At 34.9% G+C, this 25,906-nt stretch overlaps 2 protein-coding genes and 2 long non-coding RNA genes across 10 annotated transcripts; 3 read left to right on the top strand and 1 right to left on the bottom strand.

The window, feature by feature from the left end:
- The first annotated feature begins 4,093 nt into the window (after positions 1-4,093).
- LOC136203395 (uncharacterized) lies at positions 4,094-7,527 on the top strand. Its single transcript, XM_065994541.1, has 5 exons — positions 4,094-4,632; positions 4,730-4,767; positions 5,702-5,972; positions 6,062-6,339; positions 6,949-7,527. The coding sequence occupies exons 1-5, from the start codon at positions 4,261-4,263 to the stop codon at positions 7,388-7,390; spliced, it is 1,401 nt and encodes a 466-aa protein (XP_065850613.1). The 5' UTR covers positions 4,094-4,260; the 3' UTR covers positions 7,391-7,527.
- A 3,810-nt stretch (positions 7,528-11,337) lies between these two features.
- LOC136202694 (polyol transporter 5-like) lies at positions 11,338-17,219 on the top strand. Of its 3 annotated transcripts, none has more exons than XM_065993470.1 (4): positions 11,338-11,715; positions 12,209-12,443; positions 15,396-15,629; positions 15,734-17,219. In XM_065993470.1, exons 3-4 carry the CDS (start codon positions 15,419-15,421, stop codon positions 17,095-17,097), a joined length of 1,575 nt encoding a protein of 524 aa, XP_065849542.1. In that variant the 5' UTR covers positions 11,338-11,715; positions 12,209-12,443; positions 15,396-15,418; the 3' UTR covers positions 17,098-17,219. The 3 variants fall into 3 exon arrangements, with proteins under 3 accessions (XP_065849542.1, XP_065849540.1, XP_065849541.1); XM_065993468.1 differs by having other exon boundaries at positions 11,340-11,715; positions 15,417-15,629; XM_065993469.1 differs by lacking the exon at positions 11,338-11,715 and having other exon boundaries at positions 12,092-12,443; positions 15,417-15,629.
- A 1,157-nt stretch (positions 17,220-18,376) lies between these two features.
- LOC136202188 (uncharacterized) lies at positions 18,377-21,700 on the bottom strand. Its single transcript, XR_010674349.1, has 2 exons — positions 21,209-21,700; positions 18,377-19,814 (listed from the first exon to the last, which is right to left on the bottom strand). It is a non-coding gene; the product is annotated as an uncharacterized lncRNA (long non-coding RNA).
- Positions 21,701-21,815: 115 nt separating this feature from the next.
- Positions 21,816-25,399, top strand: LOC136202187 (uncharacterized). 5 transcript variants are annotated; one of them, XR_010674347.1, is made up of 4 exons: positions 21,817-21,929; positions 22,268-22,948; positions 23,232-23,298; positions 24,299-24,866. It is a non-coding gene; the product is annotated as an uncharacterized lncRNA (long non-coding RNA). The 5 variants fall into 5 exon arrangements; XR_010674344.1 differs by adding an exon at positions 25,385-25,399 and having other exon boundaries at positions 21,816-21,929; positions 22,268-24,367; XR_010674345.1 differs by having other exon boundaries at positions 22,268-23,298.
- Positions 25,400-25,906: the final 507 nt, after the last annotated feature.

Below are 25,906 nucleotides of genomic sequence, written 5' to 3'. Positions count from 1 at the left end.
TCACCGGCAACTTCATCCAGACGAAGCTAGGTATTGTGAACCGGAAGTCAAAGCCGATGTTCGAGGACGACCAAAAGGATCATCAACCAAACGTATGCCCAGTGCGTGGGAGTATCGTGACAGTCGTCGTGGACGGGCTCGGAATTACAGTTCGTCTCGGAGTCGTGGGCGCTCTTCTAACCGATCAGCAGGTATTTTTAATTTACGTAATAGTTGTGTATAGAATCATTTGTGTTCCTTCTACTATTAAATGTTTATTAAGTCCAGATCTATACTATTATAGGTTCTGCTGCCACTGAATGTGATATTACTGATTACCATAATTATGACAAAATCGTTGAAATCATAAAGCCTTATATTGAATCCTATCTCGATGTCAAGGGTGATGGTAACTGTGGGTTCCGTGTTGTGGCAGACCGAGTATTCGGTGATGAAGAGAGTTGGTATTTTGTTAGAACGGCTATAGTGAATGAACTAATTGCTAAACATTCTTTATACGAGCCAATTTACTATGATGGGATTACAGCGGCAGTTAAGCGGATTGCTTGGGATGGTGGGAATTGTACAGATGACCATTGGATGATAACTTTTGATGATCTGTATCCGATTGCGTCATTATACAATGCTGCTGTATTCTTTTTTGGATATGGGAATGGAGGGAGCTTATTTTCATGTGGTACTGTGCTGCCACTGTATGCACCCGCAACTGCTACACGACCACAACGAGAAATTGTCATTGCTCATTTAGGTCGTCGGTGTGAACATTATATTCGGCTGGACTTATCCAGTGATTTTCCAGTGCCACCGATACTACTTAACTGGAACATATGTCGCGACAATAGTGTCGAAGGATGGGACCTTTTGTATGCAGATCGGCGAATACAGTGGGATAGATTATCAAGAGCTGCAGGATATGGCATTTAGTGTTTAATTGGAATTACTGTTTAATTGAAATTACTTAACTGCAGATTACTGTTTAATTGGAATTACTGTGTAATTGGAATTACTGTGTAATTGGAATGACTGTGTAATTGGAATTACTAATTACTAAAATAAACATACTAAAAATATACTGTCTATTACATACTAATATTACTGTTTAGTACGAATGAAACAATAAAATAAACATACTAGTAATACTGTTTAAACATCAATAATCATTTGGCCAAATGCCAATCATGCATAAGCTTATCCACTTCCTGCGCCCACATCTCTGCCGTATCTTCATCTACGCGTCGAAGAGCTGCTAACATGCCAGTGCCCACAGTAGTCCACCGATTAACCCACTGCAAAAAACAAAAAAAAAAAAACACAAAACAAAATTTCTTAAATATACTGTTAATGTTAGAAACTCGTATTAACTTGATAAAATCAAAATTACTTACAATCTCACTATTGGAACGAGTGAGAACCGTCTGTGGCTGTGCATCCATGTCGGGCATGATGTGTGGATGCGAATATCTAGTGTACCACTCCATGTATGTCTCATCACATGCTGATGGAATCTGAGCAAGAGTGTATATCATCAACATGAGTGTCGATGCTGCTGGGAAAAATGACCAACTATTGTCAGCAACCACAACTGGATGCTCTAACCGATACCGACTGCTATTCCAAGGACGTACAACCTTCGTGCTCCTGAAAGCAGGCATGGGTACAATCTGGATATACCCCAACTGACGGAGACATCTATCAGGCATATACGGCTCCATGACATCCCGGTATCGTATCCATCCTCTATAGATAGTCCTAGGAGTGCGGGTCACTATGTCAGGACCGTATGGCATCCACATCACCTACAAATGTCAGAAGTTAATTATTATAAAAGTAAATTAATATCTTCCTAAAAAGTTGATTACTGTACAAGTAGAAATCGTACCTCCGCCGCTGTCAATCTATCAAGACGGCGACGCAAATCTCTCAAACGAGTCTCTGTCCTGAACTGCTGTGTCGTGATCCAGATACGAGCTCGGGGAGCATCCGGATGGGGTGTGAGACCCTCTCGATGAGGTCTGAAACACGAAAAATATTCGTATATCCACGCTTGCAAAAGAGTCAAACAACCCGCTATCTGTCCACAATCTCCTCTACTAGCAACACCTAGCTGCCGGTATAGGTATGCTAGTGTAGCTGTGCCCCAGGAGTAGCCAGCCACATCCTCTACCCCATCCTGCACCTCTAGTACGCACGCGGGTCGGATTCGGTCGCTACTCTTGTCTATAAACAAGGTGGTACCGAACATCAAAAACATCCACCCGATAGCCTCAAACTCAGACATCCGACCTACAGAGCATAAAGAGACAACTGAATTGCAGAATACCCCGCCACCTTTCCAATGGGGTATTCTGCAATCTCTTGACGGGCGGGTCCAGGACCCGCCAGTATTAAGACCATGGCGGGTCCAGGACCCGCCATAGTCATATGCGTGGCGGGTCCAGGACCCGCCATGCTCAAAACCAAGGCGGGTCCAGCACCCGCCACGGTTTTGAGCATGGCGGGTCCTGGACCCGCCACGCATATGACCATGGCGGGTCCTGGACCCGCCATGGTCGTCAAAATAAACTTTTCTGTCCCGAATTTCGGGACAGAAAACTTAAAAAAAAAAAAAAATTGAAAAAATTTAGAAACACGTACCGAAATGAGCCCGATTGACTTTCCTTTACCTCCACGTCCAGCCATAATTAGTCCGGATTTTCTTTTGGTTTGAACTAAAGTGTTTGGAAGTTAGAAATTGAATTTGAACTTAATATTGCAAATATAAGGGAAGGGGCAAAATTGTAATTTGGAGGCGGTATGTGGGAATTAAGGGGCGGCGTAAAGCAAATCACTTTTTAGAAGAATTATCAATAAAATATGTGCACCTTTCTAAATTTTATTAGAAGGTTGATTGCAATGTTCCTACTCTTATTTTGTACTAAAATAAATTAGTGTAGTCTGTCACATATTAAAATTTAGGTGAATTTCAAAGGTTTTTCATTTTAGCTTCAATTTAAAATGCTTAAATTTTGAAGGAATTTAGTGCAAAAATATAATCAATAGTGATTCTTAAAAGAGATTTTATCTTTATATTAACAAGTTTACCTATATTAAAAGAGATTTTATCTTTAAGATAAAATCTCTTTTATCTTAAAAGAGATTTTATTCTTAAAAGAGATTTTATCGTTTAAAATTATGTACTTTTAAACAAATTTACCTATAATATTAACAAGTTAAACTAATTTGAGAAATAATTTATGATATGACAATTGTGGTATCGATCATTAATCTTTTCATCTACAAACTTCACATGTTTATTATGTTATCATTAATTATAGTATCAGATTACAAACATGTAAATAGACGTGAAAAAATAAAAAAAATAAACATTATATTATATTTTGTACTAATTGGATAAAAAAAATCAAATATTTTATCGAATTTAAAATATTAATCTCCAATTTTACTATTAAATCATATTTTTGTAGACCAAATATTTGTGTTTTATAATGATACCTCAAAATTGACCAAACTTACTAATTAGGATTAAAATTAATCTTAACAATAACTTTAGAGATAAAATAATATCATTTTCGATATTAGAGGTAAAATTGCTCGTAATTGTCAACTTTAGTTAGATGTAACTTTTTTTCACCTTATTCCAAATTTAAATACTCTATCGGGATGTTTGTTAGAGGGGATAAAGACACGGAGATAGAAATAAAAAAAAAACTGAGATGAGTTATCTCATATTTGTTTTAGAAATATGTTAGATAAGAGAATATGAGTCTTATGCCTCAAATCTTATACCTAACAAATTGTGGTATAAGAAGGTGGGATAAGTTCCTCCGATTTCAATAGGATTATCTTATCTTATCCCTCAAACTTATCCATCAAATTAATTTTATTAAGTTTAAATAAGATTAAAATAGTAAAATGTATTATTTCATCTCTATCCTTATCTCATGTACCAAATATTGAATAATAATTCATATTTTTATTCCTACCTAGACCATTTATCCTTATTTCTATCTCAATTTTTATTCTTTTCTCTATCTCAATAGAATAGCAAACCATCCTATAATATAATTAGCTCACAATAAAATTTGTAAAAAGGAAAAAATATACTTGTGTATGCTGTTAGTGTTAGCCATAGCCGGAAGTGTGGCTAGCCAGAACCAGAAACACAGAGAGAGAGAGAGAGAGCTTCCTTTCTCAAAAGCTCAAAACTTGAGGTCTCTCTCTATCTCTTCTACCTTGGAGTTCACCTAGAAGCAAGCGAGCATGGTTCTATCTTATTCACTTTCAATACTTCCACCCACTTGTTCATTTCCTTCTTCCTCTTCAACCACCGACTCATCATCCACTTCCACTTCTCTCATCTCTATCCCTTCCAAATCCAATTTTAGATTCTCTCAATCCCCCAAATCATCTTCTTTACGCTTTTCCCATCAATTTCCCAAAACCTTCGCTTCGTCTGTGGATACAATTCCCCCAATTGAAGATGGCTCCGCTGAACTATTCTTACAGAGCAATTCAATTGCGGATTTCATGAGATTCAAGAAAGGCTCCGATAGAGGTAGCAGCGAATTGCAAACTGCTGTTGTTGGGTATAGGAAGAAGTTCCCTTGGTCTATTCTCAAACCCTTTCTTCGGGTACTCTGGTAGCATAATTTATGTTTAATTTAATTTCAACTTTTTTTCACTCTATTTTGTGAAGGATAATTCATTTCTGATTTTTGAGTTTTTGTAGGTTTATTTGGTTTCTACCATTCACATTGCTGATAAAGAGTAAGCTCCATTGATTTTCAATTTATTTCTTCGGATTTGAAATTTGATTGGAATTGCTTGTATTACCAGTTGTTTTAGGTTGCTACTGTTACATTGATTATTAGTGGAAGTAATTTTTCTTAAACTAGTTTCCTGCTCAGTAGTTTGGGGGTAATTTTCGCTGGAAGAGTGGAAGTCAAACTTTTGAGAATTCAATACACAGAATAAATTTGACATATTATTTCTTGATATTCTGTTTAGTCATTTTGTGAATGCTCAGAATGTAGGCTCTGTTTGGTTATCTAGTGTTTGATGTTGTTGTTGTTATGGTAGCAGATGGATCTTAATAGATTTTCTTTTCGAAATAGCTATCAGCAAAGGTTTATCAATTCTAAGCAAACATTTCTATTCTACTTTTTGGGGTAAAAAGCAAAAGAGGAGCTATAAAATGAGAACCCAACGGACGCTTATAATGGCTAATACATTTCTAGCCCCGTGAATTTGTCCAGAAAAGTCTAATGACCCGTCGAACTTTGAAAATGACCGATTAGCCGCTTGAAGTTGCATAAAGTGACATGATTAACCCAAGACTTGGATAAGTTGAAGCGCGCATCACTTTTTGCAAGTTCAGGGGGCTAATAGCTCACTTTAAGCAAGTTTAAAGAGTTCATTGGAGATTTTCAAAGTTCAGGGGCAGTCGGTTTTTATGACTAACTTGGAGGGGTCGTGTATGTATTAGGTCTATTTATAACTTGGGTTTGTTTCATGTTGCTGCCAAACCTCCCTACTTCAATTACCGATTCAAGGAGCCCCATTGAAGGGCAAGATTTGGTTGTTGGTTTGAGAAAACCATTAGAGTTTCTTTCTATTCCCGATTTCTTCCATATTTATCGTTTGAAAATGGTGTTCTTGTGTTTATTCTGTGAATTTGAATGATCTGAATTCCTACATGTAGTTACTTTGACACCCTCCAGAAGGAACTTGAGCCATACGACTGTGTCCTTTATGAGATGGTGGCTAGCAGGGAGAGTTTAGAGAATAGAAGAGACCCTACTGCTGTAACAAGACTGAAAAATTCACGCTCGAGAGGATTTAACATTATCGGGTGCATTCAGCGACAGATGGCTCGAATCCTTACGCTTGATTTCCAGTTAGACTGTCTTGATTATGAGGGAGAGAATTGGTATCATGCGGATCTCGACTTCGAGACCTTCCAGCTACTTCAGGTTGCTGAGTTATTACATTTTCAGGTGCAAAATATGAGTTCGGAATAGTGGTAAATTATGGAACTGATGTTATTTTCAATTTCTTGAAGCTTGAAAAAGGTGAAAATTTCTTCACATTTGCGAGAGATATGACAGTCAGATCAACGAAAGCTGTGCTGCAGTCGACGATGCCACAAGACCTTGGCCCTTGGCGATCGAAACTTCTATGGGCATCTCGTGTACTTCCAATGCCACTTGTTGGCCTTTTCATTATTGGAAGTGTTTGTGATGTGGGAAGCGAGTCAGAGTATCCTGAGCTCGAAGCCTTGTCTAGACTCGACTTTGGTGCTGCGATGAAGGTTTTCCTGGCAAAGCGACTAACATCCGAGTAAGCTTCCCATTTATTATTATACTGATTTCACCTAGAGGTGACAATTGTGTATACGACCCGACAACACGACACGAATTTAGTGGGTTAGTGTTAATGAATCAGCTTGATTTCAATGGTTTAGATGCTTGCTATTAGCTTACCAAGCCATGTTGCTACACTTTCAGGAATGCTAAAAAAGGGCTAATCTTTTTTCTGTTTTGTGAGCATATCTGTATGTCGGGTTAGGGTTGACTCATTTGACACTAACTCGACAATTGACATGACATGAACACGACCCACTTACACAAATTACCACCTCTAGCTAATGCTTTTGCATTTTGTGTTTGCCAGATATTAATATGAAGTGGACCTTTAACTATGAGCTTAAACTTTTAGTTCAATTGGTTCCATAACGGTGCTGTCTATGGAAATGGGATAAAAAAAACATTGGATATATTGTAAAAACCATAACTTTAGCATTAATGATGAATTGGGTTTAGATTATAGGTTGATTTATACCAAATTCTTCTATGTTGCTACACTCTTAGGAATGCCAAAAAAGTTGGGATCTTTTTTCTGTTTTGTGAGCATATCTGTCTGGCAATTGATTGGACGAATATCTTGAAGGTTGACGCAGGTGATGTCAGATGTGGAAGAGAAATCAGTGATCATTGGTGAGAGGAACAAAGCAGCAATGGATGCCCTTAAAAGAGCAATGGATGACGGCCACAATAAGATCGCGATATTGTACGGGGGCGGCCACATGCCGGATTTAGGAAGGCGGTTACGGGAGGAATTGGACTTGATCCCATCGGAAGTGCAGTGGATAACAGCATGGTCTATAAGGAATAGAGACACAAACAGCAGTTCTTTTCCATTCTTGACAAGGATGGCTCAAGTTCTGGGTTGGCCTTTGAACCGGTACCAAACACTGGCATTGCTTATATTTTCATCAGTTCTTGCTTTGGATCTTTGGTTTTGGGAGCTCTTTTTTGGCACTGCTGTGGATTGGATCTCCCAGACTGCTTTTGATCTTAATGACTATCTTCTTAATGCACATATTATGTAATATATAATCCTCATTATACACAAAAAGATACTGTTAATATAAGCAAGGATGAAACTAAAATCTTGCTCTCTTTTTTATGTACATATTAGTTTTCAAAACTGATTAAACATAATTCAAAAATTAATTTCTTTCTGTGATTTCTGATGTGGCTCAATGTGACACCGTTTTGGGAATAGACTATTTATTTGGCTCTCCAACTATATTATCTATGCAAGGGTAAATTTCACTCATAATTAATAATATAAAGGTTTAAAGCACTTTTTGGTCCTTGACCTATCCAAAATTTGTGCATTTGGCCCCTCGTCTATTATTTGGTCACATTTGGTCCTTGACCTATCAAATTAGATAAAATTCAACCCATATTGAATGGAAAATTAACTTCGTTAGAAAATTAACAGCAGTCACCAATACAAAAACGACACATGACACATAAATAAAATTAATTTTCAACTAGAGATGGCAATAGTAACTATTTTACACAGTAAAAAAAAATTCTAAAAACTTTTCTAGTGTTCCGATAGAGTGAAAATTAATTTTATTTATATGTCATGTGTCATTTTTGTATTGGTTACTGCCGTTAATTTTCCAACACAATTAATTTTTCATTCAATATGAGTTGATTTTATCTAATTTGATAGGTTAGGGGCTAAATATGACCAAATAATAGGTGAGGGGTCAAATGCACAAATTTTGGATAGGTCAAGGACCAAAAAGTGCTTTAAGCCTAATATAAAACATTCTGATAGAAATCATGTGGAAATGTGTTTCAACAAACTCCCCCATTTTGATGTTGGCAAAAATATTCAATAAGGAACTCAGTGTTGAGCTCCCCCATGATAGTTGACCTAAATTTCTTAAGATACTCCCCCGTAAGGGTTGAACCACTGATTTAGTTTTACTTTAAACATTTTAAGGTTTAATCAAGTAAGTCTAAAGTCAGTTTTCAGAGTAAGCTGAGTGAGTTGGTTGGGGCTGAGTAGTTTTACTCAGTGGCCAAGTACTTGATTAATTTTCATGTTTACACGCTTTAGTTACTTTGTTCATGTGAGAATTTCAAGCAATTTAAATTTTTGATCTTTTTAATTTTGAGGTTATTTAAACGTTGTTTGTCAGAAAATAATGATTTGGAAAAAAAATAAAAAACGTAGTTTATAGTAAACATATTTCTAAATAATTTTAAGTCTTGGATTTTTTCATTTAAGATCCTCAACAAGATATTCACTTATACAAAAGGATCAAATTGAAACATCCACTTTTGCAAAAGGTGATTATATTATTAGTAAAGTGTTCATGAATATAATTTATCCTTTTATTATTAAGCATAGGAGTGGTAATTTGGATAGGCGTGTAGGCCATTTATTTTATTTTTTCTAGAAAGAAGGCTCGGAGTCCTTGAAAGAAAATACACATAAAACTAAGTGATAACTAACCGGTGTGGTAAACCACACCAATCGTTAGACAAAATATTTAGGAGGATTGTAGGAAATGGACTACACTCATGATGACTAAGAGAAAATATTTCTGTAAGATTCTCCATCCAATCAACAACACGATTATACTCATGATAAATATGAACAAATACAAGCTTTCTAATTCTAATCCCATAAGTGATGACACCAACAAATGAGCCAAGTAAATGGGTGGTTATCCAATGCACCTTTCATAAACCCTAAAACAAGTAATAAGTCTAACTCTATAACCGTTCTCTTAAAATCTTTATCCCAAGCTAACTTAAGCCCATTAAAAAACCCTATGATCCCACAAGAACGGCTGTTCAGATCTCAGTATTAAGCAAAAAGCCACCAAGCCACCAATTATCGGAGTCACGAAGGACACCCTATCCAAAGCATATTTGGATTACCTTTCGAGTGGTAATTTGAATTAGTGTATTATGTTCAGATTATATCTTTCTTTCTCCAATGTAATTGTATGCAAAATGATTTTCATTCGTCCGGATATTACTTTTTGAATACTCTAAATTTTTTCCTAGAAAAAAAACACTCAATAGATCAGTATCAATAATTCTATCCATAATTTTTTTTGGCGCGTCACTAATACACTAAACTCACAATCTTTCAACAGATATATGGGCAAATTACAAATCTAGACCAACTGAAGGGGTCTATTTATATATTTGACTAACTTTGCTTTCATCTTATCAAATTAGACGCTTTCATCCATTTTGGACAAAAATACCCTAACCTCCCCCAATCTCTTTCTCCTTTTCATTTCTTTCAAATTCTTACAACAAAATTCAATAATTCAACCCAAGGTTTAAGCATATTCATGCATTATTCAAATTCATGCAAATATTTTTTCTTCATTTTACATACACATTATTCAAGTACACAGTTGGTTAATTGAATGTTTTCTCGTTGAACCCGTCATTTCCGATTTTCTCCATTTTTTTACATTTGTGACTAAATTTGTCGCATCTGCGATGAAATTGCTCTTATCGCAAATGAGACAGCGCGGATGCGACAACTGTTGTCACAGATATGACAAATTTCGTCACAAATGCGATAAAATGGAGGAAAATAGAGGAAATGCAAACGATACCGTTGCAGATGAAGAAAGAGACAAGATCAGTGAGAAAAGCAAACGTATAAAAGCATATCGTTTCTACTGGAAAGCTTCATCTATTTTGTGTTTCCTTTTCAAAATTTAGAATACTTGAATAATCTCAAAATCGCTAATAAAACCGAACTCATCACACATATTCCTAAGGTCACCAAATTCAAAAGACATTCGTAAAAATTCATTTCTACTTTTGGTTTTGGTTGTGGCTCTCTTTGACTTTTTTCTATTTTATTCTTTTGTAGTTATTTTTGTTCCTTTATAATTTTATTAAGATTTTATTCCTTGTGGTTTTTTTATTGTATTTATACTTTTTTTTTTTTTTGTATAATGAAGATAAGTATGTTCATAAAAAAAAAAAAAAAAATTAGCCCCAAATACATCATCCAAACATCATGATAGTACGACTCAATCAATAACTTCATTTTATTAGATTATGTGACCCACCAATTAATTTAATAATATATTATATTATTTTCAAATAAAAAAAATAATAAATGAAAAGGTTGTCAAAAAGATTAACATTTTTATTCATGAAACACGTTTAAAGTGACCTATATATTAAACTAGTAAGTATAGTGACAGGATATTTTAGATAATATAAAATACACATAAATCCGTTGGATGGATGATTTAGAAAAGGTTGAAGAGAAGTTAAAAACAATATCAATATTGATAAGCATGATATTTATATATCTCTTTGTGTATTGTTCACTATCTACTTATAATAACTATACCGGTAACTATGATAATTTTGAGAACAGGTCTAAAAGCAACTCTAATGAGAATTGTTTATTTGTTATTTTTCACGAATAAGTTGTAAACAATCTATAGAAAACATGTTAATAATTTTGATTTGTAACCATTAACAACCAATTTATAACTAAAAATTTGGACTTCCTGGTATAAAATATAGATTTTGGAAAGGTTTTAACTTTTAGTAAAAAAATGTTGTATGAGTAGTTTGTTATTAATTAATATTTTTTTCTTATTCAGTAAAATTCTAAAGTAACAGATGCTTTCTAATAGATTATAACATTTTATTGTAAATTATTCCATATGACACCTTCCATTAAACATGCTCTAATTACTCATTAGACACGTATCGGTGTTTGGCTAGTTTTGCAATATCCATACTGTAATGAGATCGGATGATGCACCGCTAGATCATTGTTTCATTAAGCCTAAACCCTTGTCAGACTGCACGCTCTGTTACATACCTAATGTTCTTTTTGTAACAGTTTCTCACGATCCAACGGCTCTCATTCCTCCGCGCGGATACTGGCAAGGAGTTTGGCGACATTCATGTGGATTATCTCGATACCACATCAATACATGTATTAAGCTCCTCACTGTTACACATTTATCGTCAAGAATAACAATCGTGTTAAATACATCTTGTTAATCGAGTTTCCATCTGAACATTCAGAGAGAAACTAATTAGGAATTCATCAATTCTGCGATAAACACAAAACCCAAGTTCACCGAACTTACTGTTGTATCTGAAAGTAACCTTTTCCTCGATGTTGATTGCGCTCTCAAATCGCCGAAAACCGACGTCGTATTGCTAAGATAACGACATCAGGTGCCGCCAGCGCGCCAAAAATCCAGAAACACCTCCGGTATTCGTATTATTTTCTTTGCTATTTTAAGAAATGGAGAGTTCATCAACGAACAACAGAGAAATCGACAATTTCTTGCTGGATTTTGATGCATTATTTCATCTTCTTCTCTATTTCTGATATTCGGTGAGTTTTTTTGTTTCTTAGATTCTGGTTTCTTCGATTTTGCTTCAGTTACCGATGCATATATCTGTGATGAGTTTTATCAGTTATGAATATATGATTGAAATTTATCGGCGTTCAATATCATAGCTGGTTTTATGAAAGAATTTCACATATTTGGGAAGTTTTTCAAATGATTTACTGTTTTGTGTTCATAAGCTCCTTCTAATAAAATGGCTAACCCGTACACCGAAAGGGTAAGTTTTACATCCATTTTCGTTTCAAAGCAAAATTAATTTAATTATTGAATGTAGGCCATGTTTGTTTATATCGTGTAACTCATGGTTTATTTCCTTTTAACTTGCTGAACGCCCATAAATATAGTCCTCTTCCTTTCTTCTTCTTCTTCATAGGTGTCTCTGTTTAATTTCATCACAGGCCAAATTGAGTAGTCACAAGAATTCTGTACTTTTTATGGTTTTCTGTTTCTTTGCATTAATTTTGGATGCCGTTACAGGTTTTATTAGGTAACAAATCCGAGTAGATTTCAGCTGTGCTGGATAAGTGACTGGATACTTGCCAATTAGGGTTCGTCAACGATTTTGGTTTCCATTTTTGGATTTGTGGGATTTGGGTCCTCAAGGGAAAGTAAGCATTTAAAAGCGTGATAAAGGATTGATTCAAATATCAAGGATGCAAGAGCTGGATTCTGCTTTGTCCTGAATTCTGATTCAGTCAAGGAACATTATCAGGTATTTTGAATTTTTCCCCCCAATGATTGAATGCTTCGAATTGCTTTCGTAGCCTTATTCTTAATCTGAGATCTTGTCTTGAATCTTTGTTTCTTTTCTTCATTACTCTATATTCTCTTAATTATATGTTTTATCGTTTCCATTTTGCTGTTTGTTGAGTGTTCTCCTTGATCTCTGGTTATGCTTTGAATACACAAATCTAGGAGAAATCGGGCTAGGGTGTCAAAATGGGTAATCATGTCAAACTGGTCGTCTCAAACGGATTTATTTTTGTATAATTCGTGTTGTCCTGTAAGTAATTGACAGTAGAGAAGGTTGCTGGTTTAGCCCAAATAAATCAACAAATAAACAAAAGGGAGTGGGAAATATTGACCTGGTTTTCAAATTTGTTATCAATGACTTTTCTACTATTAAAAATATGCAATGATTGCAGTCTTAGGGAATATGCCAGATTTCTCAAATTAAAAAATTACATATTGGGAAGGTTGAAGTGGCTGGAAATACTTGTCGCCTGGCACATTTTTAGAACTCGGTATAAGAAAATTCATCAATGATAATGGTCCAAAACCATAAATGAAGATTAAATTTATAATAAAACAAAATTATTCAACTTTTATAAGCAAAATGCACTTGAAATCCCCTGAAACTTATACTGTTCCCTCACTAACAAAGGCGCTTGAATGACATTTTGAGCTGGTGGCTTGTATTACTTTTGATGGAATGTGGAACACAATCGAAAATTAATGATCAGAAACATAATATAATAATTGATCAGGGGTTTATGCATAAATAAGCGAAAATTTAAGGGCCTCAAGATGCGTTAGGGAACTATTTAAGTGAACGTTTCTGCATTGTGGGACAGCCTTCATGTAGTGAAGAAAACGTGCTTTAGGTGGGAAGGGCAGGGATAAGGTTGCCATGTATTCTGGAGAAACTTGTGGCTTATCTTTTGCCTGTGTAAAGTCCATATCAAACACACAGCCATTAAAATAAACCTAAATTTTGTATTAGAAAAAACTATTTTGTATTATAATAGTGGATTACTAGCTGTGGAGCCTCATTTCTGGGAAGAGATTAGTCAGTATAACAAGAATACAATATGCTGTATTTGTTTAATCAGTTTTTATTTATATATTTTGTCATGGACACCTAGAAACTGTAATTAGAAGCATTATCTGTATTATAACCTAGTTGTACAGATTATAGAAAGCATTCAAAGTCAAAGGTTGCAGTTGCTTGGAAGGGTTGTAGTTGGTGGCCATGTGAATTTTGCTTGTTGATTAACTAATTCAAGTCATGTATAAAATAATATTAGGAAAGAGTATTGAAATCATCTGGACAATTATTGTTATTCTTTATTTTAATATTAGCCATGGTGTCCCATAATTTTTTTTTTTTTTTTTTTTTTTGTGTTGGCTGGACCCTAAGAAGGGTAATTTACAAAATTGGCCCAATGAGAGGTCTATTTACATTTTTAGACTCATTTAGACATATGCTGTCAAACTGGACTCTTTCAATATATTTTTCCAAATATACCCTTACAAACCTCTGAGGGCGAGCCTTGGCGCAACGGTAAACGTTGTTGTCGTGTGACCAAGAGGTCACGGGTTCGAGTATTAGGAGCAGCCTCTTGCCAAATAAATTGGCAGGGGAAGGCTTGCCCCCAGTACACCCTTGTGGTGGGACCCCTCCTCGGACCCTCGTTCAGCGGGGACGCGTAGTGCGACCGGGCCGCCCTTTTTTTTATACCCTTACAAACCTCTCATCTTCTTCAACTCATCTTTTCCAACTAGTAAACATTTTAAATTGAAGAAAAGCAAACAACACTCTTAAAGGACCATGTTGCAATCTAAAAACAATGAAGAAAACATAAACAGAAACTAAGCACAACAAAAAAAACAAGTAAGAAGTAAATTTTGAATGTTTAGAGTAAATTTCTTCAACCTCATCTTCTACTTAATTTTGAATGTTAAATGTAAATTTAATGGTTCACAAATTATCATTTTGGTTAGCATTTTATGAAATGAGAACCCATATTGGTTTCTCATTTTATGATTTTGGTTCGCATTTTATGGGTTCTCATTTCATCAAATGCTAACCAAAATGATAATTTGCGAACAATAAAAAAATCTTTACTTTCTCTACCTCAAATCCATTATGTGAATTATAGACGGCTAAAGTCGAAGTTCTGCAACTTACCGCCCACCGAGAATTAGCTTAACATGTGGGTATAAGGGTTTAAAGTTGGGAAAATTCTTGTAGAATTCAACAATTTGGGAAGTTGGGGAGATAGGAAGTTGAAGAGTCTATGGGTATTTTAGGTATATGGGTCGAAAGTATCTGGTTTGATAGCATATGTTGAAATAGGTCTAAAAATGTAAATGCGGCTCCCAAAGGCCTAGTTTTGTAAATTTCCCCCTAAGAATCATGTTATTACCATGATGTCTTTTGATCTGTATAAGAATGGCATATAGTTCTAGTATATCATGCACAAAAACTTTGATGATGAAACATTTTCATGTGTCGGAAACGTTAATGAAATCGAAACTCTCAGAAAGTTGTAGAAACGTTTCGAATTACATTTCTGTAAATTTTAAAAATTGGAAACTATTTCTTAAAATAAAATAGTTGCCACAAATCTTGATTAGCATTACTCCACATGGTCAAACCTCATATTCTAATACAAAATCATGATTAGGCATTGTCATCCAGTCAATTATGTACTTTGTAAGATTGTTGATTAATTTGTAGAAGTAATTACAGAAAGGGAGATTTCACCTCTCTTTTTCTTTTTTTATTAGCTTGTGAGAAGCGTGCCTGGCATGTGTTCTTATGAGAAAGTGCCTTAAAAAAGGGAAGAAGGAATGTGCTTTTATGTTTTTATCTTATTCCACTAGATAGCCTTGTTTTTTCTATAAAGTCAAAGTGGTTTATATAATTTGATGAACGCAGTTGATGCAATTCATTCTGCAGCTATGCAATTCAGTTCTACTCTTGAGTCAGATGAACATGTCTACTACCATCCAATCCCTGATCCGGGGACCGGTCCGAGAAATGAAAGAAGCAACAAAGTATTGCATGACGATGAATTGGAAGGCACTTCATCTCGCAGAAAGTCTCATATCAACAAGTATGCGTTTGCTGGTGCAGTTCTTGCCTCCACAAACTCTATTCTATTAGGCTATGGTGAGTCTTGGTATGGTCATTTTATAATCCGCAGAAAATAAACACTTAAAGATGTAGAACCAACGGAGAAAAAGAAAAAGAAAAAACGTTTTTGTGATGTGCAGATATTGGGGTGATGAGTGGCGCTGTGCTTTACATCCAGGACGACCTCAAGATCACGTCAACACAAGTCGAAATCTTGGTAGGATGCCTTAATGTATGCTCGTTGATTGGGTCTCTTGCTGCAGGTAGAACGTCTGATTATATTGGCAGACGTTATACGATTGTGCTCGCTGCAGCCACTTTCCTAATTGGTGCAATCCTAATGGGATTGGCACCATCCTTCATAACTCTAATGGCTGGACGGGTAGTAGCTGGTATCGGTGTTGGCTATTCCCTAATGATTGCTCCAGTTTACGCGGCAGAGCTCTCCCCTGCCATGACTCGGGGATTCCTGTCATCTCTCCCTGAAGTTTTCATCAATGTTGGAATTTTACTTGGTTATATCTTCAACTATGCTCTATCAGGACTTCCTGAAAACATTAATTGGAGAATAATGCTAGGACTTGCAGCTTTTCCAGCTATATTTGTTGCTCTGGGTGTTATAGTAATGCCTGAATCTCCTTGTTGGCTCGTAATGAAAGGCCGGTTCGGTGATGCAAAGCAGGTATTGATCAAAACATCAGAATCTGCAGAGGAAGCAGAACTGAGACTCTCCGAAATGATAAATGCCGCCAAGGAGATGGGCAACGGGGCAGGTTCAAGCAATTGGCAAGGGCAGGGAGCTTGGAAGGAGCTATTCTGTAGCCCGTCTCCCCCCATTCGCCGCATTCTAATCGCTGCAATCGGAATAAACTTCTTCATGCAGGCATCAGGCAATGATGCTGTTGTGTACTACAGTCCTCAAGTATTCCGCCAGGCCGGAATAGAGAGCAGGCAAATCCTTGTTGGAGTCACTATCATTATGGGGATAGCCAAAACATTGGTCGCTCTAGTGTCAGCTCTTTTCCTGGACCATTTCGGGAGGCGACCGCTCTTGCTGTTAGGTTCAACCGGGATGGCAGTATCACTGGCTGCCTTAGGCCTTGGCTCAAAATTTCTAGAGCTGTCAGATAGTAAACCTGTTTGGGCAATAGCATTATGTGTAGTGGCAGTATGTGCTGATGTGTCGTTCTTTTCGGTGGGGTTAGGGCCGATTACATGGGTTTATTCATCGGAGATATTTCCGAACAGACTAAGAGCACAAGGTTCAAGCTTAGCAGTTTCAGTTAACAGGCTGGTGAGTGGGATTGTGGCAATGACATTTCTGAGCATTTCTGAAGTTATATCATTTGGAGGAATGTTTTTTGTACTATCAGGAATTATGGTAGCTGCTACTGTTTTCATTTATGTATTTTTACCTGAAACTAAAGGTAAGTCCTTGGAAGATATTGGACTGCTCTTCCAAGACAAACCCACTCAAAACAATCAAAAACATATTGTTTCATAGCTCCAATTCTATACATACTTTTGGTTAGTGTATGTTATTTTTCGGAGAAATTCCAATATACCCGGAGCAATATATTGAACCAATTAATTCATTATTTATAAACATTTATTCTTTAAAATCAATCATTTTCCATAAAGTAATATGTGTTCCTCTCTTAATTGGTCGGATGTATTATTCCATAATTATAGTAGAAATTCTCATTTTATTTGTACACTGCTTTGGTATTTCTTTTACTCTTTAGTTTTAGATTTATGTTTAATTGGTTATTAAAAATCGTATAAAAAAAAATCAATGAAATGATGATAATAAAATAGATTTTTTTTTAAAGTCTTTAACTTGTTTAGGTTATTATCTTGTCAAATTTTTTATTAAGAATTTTTGTTAATTCGGATTTAATATCACAATAATATATGAAAAGAAAATAAAGTTGGTAACCATCAAGTTTAAGATTTTTCATCGATTTATAAAAAAAAATGTTTTTTCATCGGTTAAATCTATTTGACTGACATACCAATTACATTTAAAAGTTATATACGATATTAATATATCAATATAAATAGTAAAAGTACAAAAATGATGTTTGTAGTTTGTCGAATTTATAAATAAATGCTTATGGTTTAAAAATTTGTAAATATCTTAAAAAAAATAATTCTTCATTATAAATAAAATACAACCCTTTTCAAAATACAACTCCCTGAATCCAAACTTTTAGTTTGGATGCCCAATATGTCACTTTAAATAAACATGTATAAATTTATAGATCAATCCATTTTTTAGACCAAATTTAAGGGCTATACGCTCATGAGTTCAAAGTCGTGGATTGGACTTGGATATCTGTACTTCACATTTTGCTCGCTCCAAATTCAGAGCCGCTCAAAGCCCACATATAAAATAAATTAAGTCTAAAATTTATCTCAAGGCACAAACTCAATTCTTTTAAAACAAACAAATATCTTATTAGATTTAAAATTACTTAAAGTGATATGGTTAACAATAAGATACAATTTTAAAAATTTAAAGTTTGCATTGCTATAACTCATTTTAAACAAATTTGAACCAGTTAATCATTTAGAGAGCAAATAAATAATTTAAATAAGTTCTGAAAACCAATAAGACATCTTCAAAGCTCTTGTACTAGTACCCACTAATTTTAGGGGAAAGGCATTTTTAGGGTCATGAGCATTTGGATTTTTATGGATTGAGCCACTAACCTTGCAGTTGGACACATTTATCCCTCAAAAACACAGATTGAACTAGAAAGAAAGATTCATCTATGATCTACATCTGAACATTAATTAGATTTCAATGAATAAAAGAGTAATCAGTAATGCATCATTTACAAGCAGCTTAGTATATGCAAATCACTCTTAGCAAAATTGAAAATTGATCTCAATTTCTGATACAAAATTAGACATGCTAAACATCCCACATCACTTCTTCATAAGGTACCAGCTTTGCCAAAATATGTAAATCTTTGCACACAACTTCAATCAATATGTAAAAATAACTTCACAAGTGCTACAACTTCTTTTAAAGCTCATAACTTCACTATGGCTACTAATTCTGAAGCTTAATAGTTCAGACATTTCACTAAGAACAAATCTATGAATTATCATTTTCTCCAATACTCCACAACATGTCGCTCCTCCGGCAAACCCACAAATTCAAAATTTTCAACTGTCATAAGATGCATGCTCAAACTCAAAGATTCTGGTTGTTGCCAATTGAAGTAGTTGAAATCTCTTTGAAGTAAGTTCCTCAAGCAATTTCAAAAAAAACCATGTCCCACGATTCTTCCAAGTCCCAGTGCATCATTCCATCCTTACTAATTCTTATATGAGCTTCATTTCATCAGCCAAATCCGGGGGAAAGACATTTTCTTGGTGCTAAAGTTTCAAACAAGTGTAGGTAAGGAGCGAAGAGGAAGGATTACAGAGCTTGTATCATCCGGCACAATGGAGTTGTAATTGAAACTCAATTACTCGACTACCAAATCACATATTTGATTTGGGAGTCGAATAATTGAGTTTCAATTTCAGCTCCACTGTGCCGGATGATACAAGCCCTGTAATCCTTCTTCTTCACTCCTTACCTATACTAGTTTAAAACTTTAGCACTAAGAAAATGTCTTTTTCACGGATTTGGTTGATGAAACGAAGACTCTGATTGCTCATACAAGAATTAGTAAGAACTGGAATGATGCCAGTGGGACTTGGAAGAAACGTGGGACATGGTTTTTCCTGGAAGCATCATCCAAGAATATAGAATCCTAAAGCTTAAGGATTTTAAGGCATGGAAAACAAACATATGTCTATAGCAGTTAAGATATAATTCTTGGACGTTGCAAATTATCACAACACAAATCCCGCGTAGACATTAGAGGCAGCATATTTGGTGTGAAAAAGCATAGAGCAGTGTCATATATTCGATCCACCATGATGACCCTATCCACGTATTTTTGGAAGGACATCCACTTAATCATGCGATCATTTTCGATTTCATTTTTTGAATCATCTAGCCATTTATCAGATCAAGATCTCAGGTTAATGTCCAAAGATGTTCCCATCTTTTGGACAAAATACTGGTGGACACAACTTCTTTTGTTAGGAGATAGGAAAGTATTTTACCGAGAATTTCATTAGGGAACATGTTGATCCTATCAACACATTCAAAACACCACTGATTTTTAGGTACCGGCAAGTCTATATCCATAATTTCTGCAAAAGAAAATTCCCCCACCAGTGTTAGCAGGAAAAAAGAGAATAAAACATGCACTTAAATGCCATTAGTCACAGAACATATGGTAAGTAATGAAATCCATAAAATATTATTTAAGATAATGGCCTGAAGCCAAAGAGAAATGGGCTAAATTACTTCTTCCCAGTTGAAAAGCACACAACTTGAAATAACCAGTTAACAAAGCAATCAAAATGGAGGAATGAAATTCAAAGAGGAACAGAGGCATAAAGTACGAAATATGTCAATTGATCTTTTGTTACGAAGTTCCAAAATTCAATTAAATGTCTATTAAAAGGAATGAAGTAAGTCCAGATGGTGCAATTGAATAACAGAATAGAAGAGAAGGCAATCCAGATGGGGGGAAACTTCAAACAGATTGTAACTAATCCTAGCTTATTACAAAAGATTAGACTATATAAACTTCTAAACTGTATCTTAATCATTAAAAAAAAAAGGGCGGCCCGGTCGCATTACGCGTCCCCGCTGAGCGAGGGTCCGGGGAGGGGTCCCACCACAAGGGTGTATTGGGGGCAAGCCTTCCCTTGCCAATTTAATTGACAAGAGGCTGCCCCTAAGACTCGAACCCGTGACCTCTGGTCACACGACAACAACGTTTTACCGTTGCGCCAAGGCTCGCCCTCTTGTATCTTGATCCTTATGAGAAATAAATTGCAACCTATGTTCCACGGACACGGAAACTAACATGGACACGGGAAACGTTATTTTTAAAACATAACCCTCATATAACAGCCTACAAACGAAAATGGACACCATATGCAGAATTGCTACTAACTAGAAGTGTCCGTGTGCAACATAGATTGCAACTGATAGTTCCTCTACTCTTCGAAATAGACTGGATCTGTTCATTTAGTTACCACCGGATCAACTCATGACGATGACTACCCATGCCATCAGGGCTGAAGCGTTTCCCTTGCCCCAGGACAATTAACTAATCTATTCTATTTTCTTTCTCTCTGTAATTTTCATTTTTCTACAAGTTTATGAATGCCAATTGATCTTTTATTACAAAGTTCCATATTTCAATTCCATTTACAGCGTTCAAATTCAATTCGATTACAGGTCTATTGCTCTAACTTCAATCATAATTAACTTACACAAACAGCCATCGTTTATCAAGATTTACAGATTTAATTAAGAAAAAAATTACAAATAATTCCTCCAAAATGGAAGAGCTACACTTATAAGTTATCACTCATGTATTTCCATATTTCCCAAAAATGAAAGGAAAAGACCAGAATATAAGATGGATTCATGAAACAAGTTGATAGCTCGAGTGACGGAGTGAGTGATTTAGATCAAAGCTTTGAGAAAATGAAACTAGAATTAGGGTTGGGGTTAGGGTTTTACCTACCTTATCTGATGAAACCGACTATGCACAAGGGACTGACATAGTGTATCGTTGCTGAACCCTTAACGGAGTACTGGAAAGCCCGTCGCCGATTGAGGGTCAGAGAGATGAGCAATCAGACTCCACCGATCGGTGTTTCGGATTTGGGACTTTTGAGGGTGGTGGAAACCAAATGCGGTGTGAAATAATATTAGGTTAGGTAAGATCTTATAAACATCTTATAGTTGGATAAGTTTCAATTTTGCCCCTATTGTTGTCAAACAAGTGTAGATTTACCCTAATGTATGAAACACTAAAATTTTATCTTCTTATATTTCCAACCAAATTCAATTTTACTCTTAGGTGCATACAAAAATCCGAAAAATCGAAAAACCGAAAAACCAAACTAAAACCGAACTGAAAATAAGGTTAACCGAAACCAATGGATCAGTGTACGGTTTTTAATTTTAAAAATAGTGGTTAATGGTTACGATTACGGTTTTTGTATTTTAAAAACCGCAGTTAACTTATCAATTATATATATATATATATAAATGGATGACGTGTCGCTTTTTTAGAGTATTAAAGCTGATGTGTCTTTATATTAGTTCTTGCTTATTTCCTTTTATTTTGTGGATTATCGTTTCAAATTTCACTTTCCCGTAGACTTCTTCTTCTCACAATTACAGTTTCTCCTTCCCGTACGGTTTCTTCTTCCCACGATATGCTTAGCAGTTTCTATCAGGTAACATGTTCTACTTTATCATCTCTATCTCCATTCACTTTCAGTTCGTTGTGTTCATCCTGATTTGTAAGCAATTTGTAAGAGTTACGGTTGGTAAGTGAATTTCTCAATGATATCCAAATCTGTTTATGGAGTTGCGATTTCCGTATTTTTGTAAAGGTTAGATCAGTATGATGATAATTCTAATTCTGCTACAGTTTCTTAGGGGAATTCTTTCTAATTATAACTGCAACAACTTAAGGTTTACTTAAGTTTCTTAGGGGAATTCTTTCTGCTACAGTTTCTTAGGGGAATTCTTTCTAAACCCTAATCATTTTGATCGATTTTATTGATTTCAGCAATGAATTTTGTGGCTTCAACAGTATCTGATAATCCTGAAGGAAACGGATGCCTCTGCTAACTTGGGGTAAATCTCTACCCATATGTCCTACTTCATCTTCCTTCCTTTGATTGGTGGCTTCGATTATGGAGTTCTTAAGAAGACATATGGGTTCTTCTTAACAGGTTAACATTTATGAAAGGACTGAATCTCTTCGTTTCCCAAATCCAGTTCCCCAAATCCCCGTCCGCCTCTTCCTTTCTCCTTTGTATTTTCCTCTGAAATTCTCATGCATTCTGGATCCTATGTATATAAACAACGCACTTGATGTTCCAATATCTCTCTCTTTCTGTTAATTTAGTTATTTATTCAATTTCAGTTATAGTTTTCATAAGTGGGGTTTTCTATTTTTGCAGGCTTAGCCTACAAAATCTCTCTCTGTTTGATTATTCACTAGAAACTAGAAATTGATCCAGCCTTCAACAAAGATGTATTTTCGAATATTTCATTTCAAATGCAATTACCTCTATCTAAATTAGTTTCAAATCTCAAAAGTCTCTACATGCAATTCTGCGATCCTCCTATTCGCAAACCACATGTCCTTAATACTTTCAGAATTTTTCTTCAAATGGGTGTTGTTCTGATATTTGGCTGACAAATGCTCAATTTTTTTAATTCCATTCGGAAGAAGTGTCAACAGGTTCAAATTCTTTCAATATTATTTTTCTTATTGTGTGGATGGTTACTTTCTCATGTTCCTAGTAGATGTTTATTGTATTGATGGTTATTATGTATTACAAGTCAAGCAGTCTATTCCTGGAGTTGCCAGTGGTTCTATTGATGGTTATTATGAATTTTGTGGCTTCAACAGTAAATGGAAGAAGCATGTAAATTGGTCATTTGAGTTTAGGAGAGTGTTTAGTTTTACATTTTGCTTTTGTTTATTAAAATTGGTCATCCTTTACACACATGAAAATTTAAAGGTGTAAGGAGATGCACATATTGGGGAACTCTCCCAATTCTTCTAAGCTCTGTCCAAATGCAATTCGGGTAACTTTCTTTGTTCCAACCTGAGTTTTACATTTTGCAATGCCAAGTGTTAATAGTTTAATTTGTTTACAAAAGGCTAAGTTTGTTGATAGGAACCAGGAAAAAAATTATAGGCTTATCTACCTTCCAATTTCTGAAACCTATCAGTAATTTGTTCCTTTTTGAATAACTTTTAAGGAAGATGGATTTACATACCTTCTATTACACTGTAAACAAATTGATGATGTGTCAGTTTGTCAAATTATGAATTATTAATCAAGAGAGAGGCATGTCTTTCTTTTGCATCTCTTGTGCTTTTATCATGTATTACTGTTTCTTGACTACTTTGACCCTTCTTCAATATCCATCTGCTTTTACCTCTCTTCTCATTATACCCATAACAGTCAAATTCAACAAACTGATTCAGTGACACACCAAATATACAGGGGAAAAAATTGTAAAAAAAATTTCAACTTTTCTTCTTCCTCTAAGCTCTTGATTTTTTCTCTTGGCATTATTCTTTTTTGGGAGACCTAAAGCCCTTTTAACTGGCAGCTAACCAGTTAGTTCCTCTAATCTTCCCCATACCAAAAAAATCACACAAACAAAACTATAATTTCTTTTTAAACAACATCGATCTTATATTGCTATATTATGATCAGACAGACAAGTTGATAGCTTTAAATGCAAAAATAAAGAGAGAATAAATGAAATGAAAGGGAAAGGGTGAAATAATTTAGGATGCTGAAGAACAAGTATATAGTATAGTTCATGAATAAGGGAACAAATTCTGCATTCTGTATTATTATCATACTGCTATATGTATTATTAAATATGTTGTGTTGTGTATGTATTAAAAAAGGACAAAAAGAAAGAATCATGACCCTGTCATCTTTTTGGTTTTTTAGTCATTAAGTTCGTGCTAGACGATCAAAATCTTAATTCCTAAGAAAGTTTTTTTTTTCTGCATTAACCAGTTTTTTTTATTATTTATTATTATGTAGTTTGTCTGTTCTTGCAGGCATCTGTATGGATTGGCTTGCGTCAGCACTCTAATGGCCCTTCTATAATCGTGAACTTCCAATTTAAGGTTAATATGCTCTAATCTATGAAATCTTTGGCAAACTGGTATATTGGTTTCATTTTTACATCCATATGTTGTTTTCTAATTTCTATTAAAAAAATAGAAGATGTCTTAATTTTTACAAAGAGGGGTACTCTAAGGAATGTAGAGAGAGATTGGGAAATATGAGAAGTGCCAATTTCCAGAATTCATAAAAATCAATAGAAAGTGTTCAATTTGTACAAAGCGAAGAAGACTAGAGAGAAAAATTGGGGAAAGCTTTTTGGAGATGGATGCTAGCAAGACATTTTTTTTTTTGCCACAGATATAAACTCTTTGTAACAGACTACTATTTAATTTAATATTTTGATTTTTGATGTAATTCATGTTAGTGCATGTATGATTAATTAAAAAATAGGGGTTGCATAAAAAAGATGCAAACTTTAATGAGAGTCTGTAACTAAATGTATCTAAATGTATGATGGATTCTTTTGAAAGATTTCAATTATATTCAACAAAAATTCAATTAATTTACATGTATGTGTGTGTAAAAAAATCATTATTATGTGTTTTATATTTGTTGTATTATTATTTTAGTTTATTTATTTTCATCCAAATAATATTTTTTTTAAAGACATCCAAATAATATTTAAAGCATGTAAATCATTGAAAATTTTATCTGTAATTGTTTGTAAATCATTTTAAACAATAAGTACTAATTAACTTAATTTTTTTTTTAATATAATTTGCAAATAGTATGGACATACATTTCAATTTTTATATAAAAAATATGTAATATTTGATCAATTATGAAAAAAAAATCACCGTGCAAAGCACGGGTCTCTTGCTAGTATATATATATATATATGTATATGTATATGTATGTGTGTGTATATGTATATTATCCCACTTCAATGAATATAGGTTAAGAGTTAATTTAAAAACATTATGAAACATATTTGTGATTTTGGATAAATAAAAGTATATTTTGGCGAACGTAATAATACGTACCGTACACATTTTTTTTTTTTTTTTTTTTGGTAGAAAAGGAAAGGAAAGCAAAGCAAAACAAGCAACTACACCGGGATTAGTCTAGGAAAACTAACCTCAATCCTATCCTCTAAAAGAAGAGGAGAAAGAGCGAAAGGGGGAACGGTAAGGGTAGAAACACCTAACACCCCATCATGGCCTGCCGCCGCCAAGTGATCTGCAACACGGTTCTGCTCCCGGAAAATGTGGCTGAATTCAAGGATATCAAATGAGGGCCTAAGCCTCTTAATAGCTTTAATAAGGTTGCGGCTATGAAGACCCATGGCATGACTACCCAAAATCATATTGATGGCCTTCAAGTTATCTGATTCCACAGAAAGCCTCTTAACACCCAGCCTAATCGCCAGCTGGATCCCAGAGAGAATGCCCCAGAGCTCCGCAGCTTATTAATTTATAGCATATATTTTAAATTTTTACGTACAATTTTTTTTATAGATTCTTATTTCGTATTTCGCCAAAGACCGATAAATTGTGAGGACCGGGCTATAATATTGGGTTAGGAAGATGTGATAATGC

The sequence above is a fragment of the Euphorbia lathyris genome, chromosome 8, assembly GCF_963576675.1.
Source record: "Euphorbia lathyris chromosome 8, ddEupLath1.1, whole genome shotgun sequence".
Classification (NCBI taxonomy): domain Eukaryota; kingdom Viridiplantae; phylum Streptophyta; class Magnoliopsida; order Malpighiales; family Euphorbiaceae; genus Euphorbia; species Euphorbia lathyris.
Note: the sequence above shows the minus strand (reverse complement) of the source record. Positions and strands in the feature narration are given on the sequence as shown.

Bases quoted from the DNA above. Each gene is read 5' to 3' on its own strand.
- LOC136203395 (XM_065994541.1), top strand. From the start codon at position 4,261: ATGGTTCTATCTTATTCACTTTCAATACTTCCACCCACTTGTTCATTT. The intron at 4,768-5,701 runs GTAAGCTCCATT...TCCTACATGTAG, and splicing joins ATTCACATTGCTGATAAAGA to TTACTTTGACACCCTCCAGA. The intron at 5,973-6,061 runs GTTGCTGAGTTA...AATTTCTTGAAG, and splicing joins AGACCTTCCAGCTACTTCAG to CTTGAAAAAGGTGAAAATTT.
- LOC136202694 (XM_065993470.1), top strand. From the start codon at position 15,419: ATGCAATTCAGTTCTACTCTTGAGTCAGATGAACATGTCTACTACCAT. The intron at 15,630-15,733 runs GTGAGTCTTGGT...TGTGATGTGCAG, and splicing joins CTCTATTCTATTAGGCTATG to ATATTGGGGTGATGAGTGGC.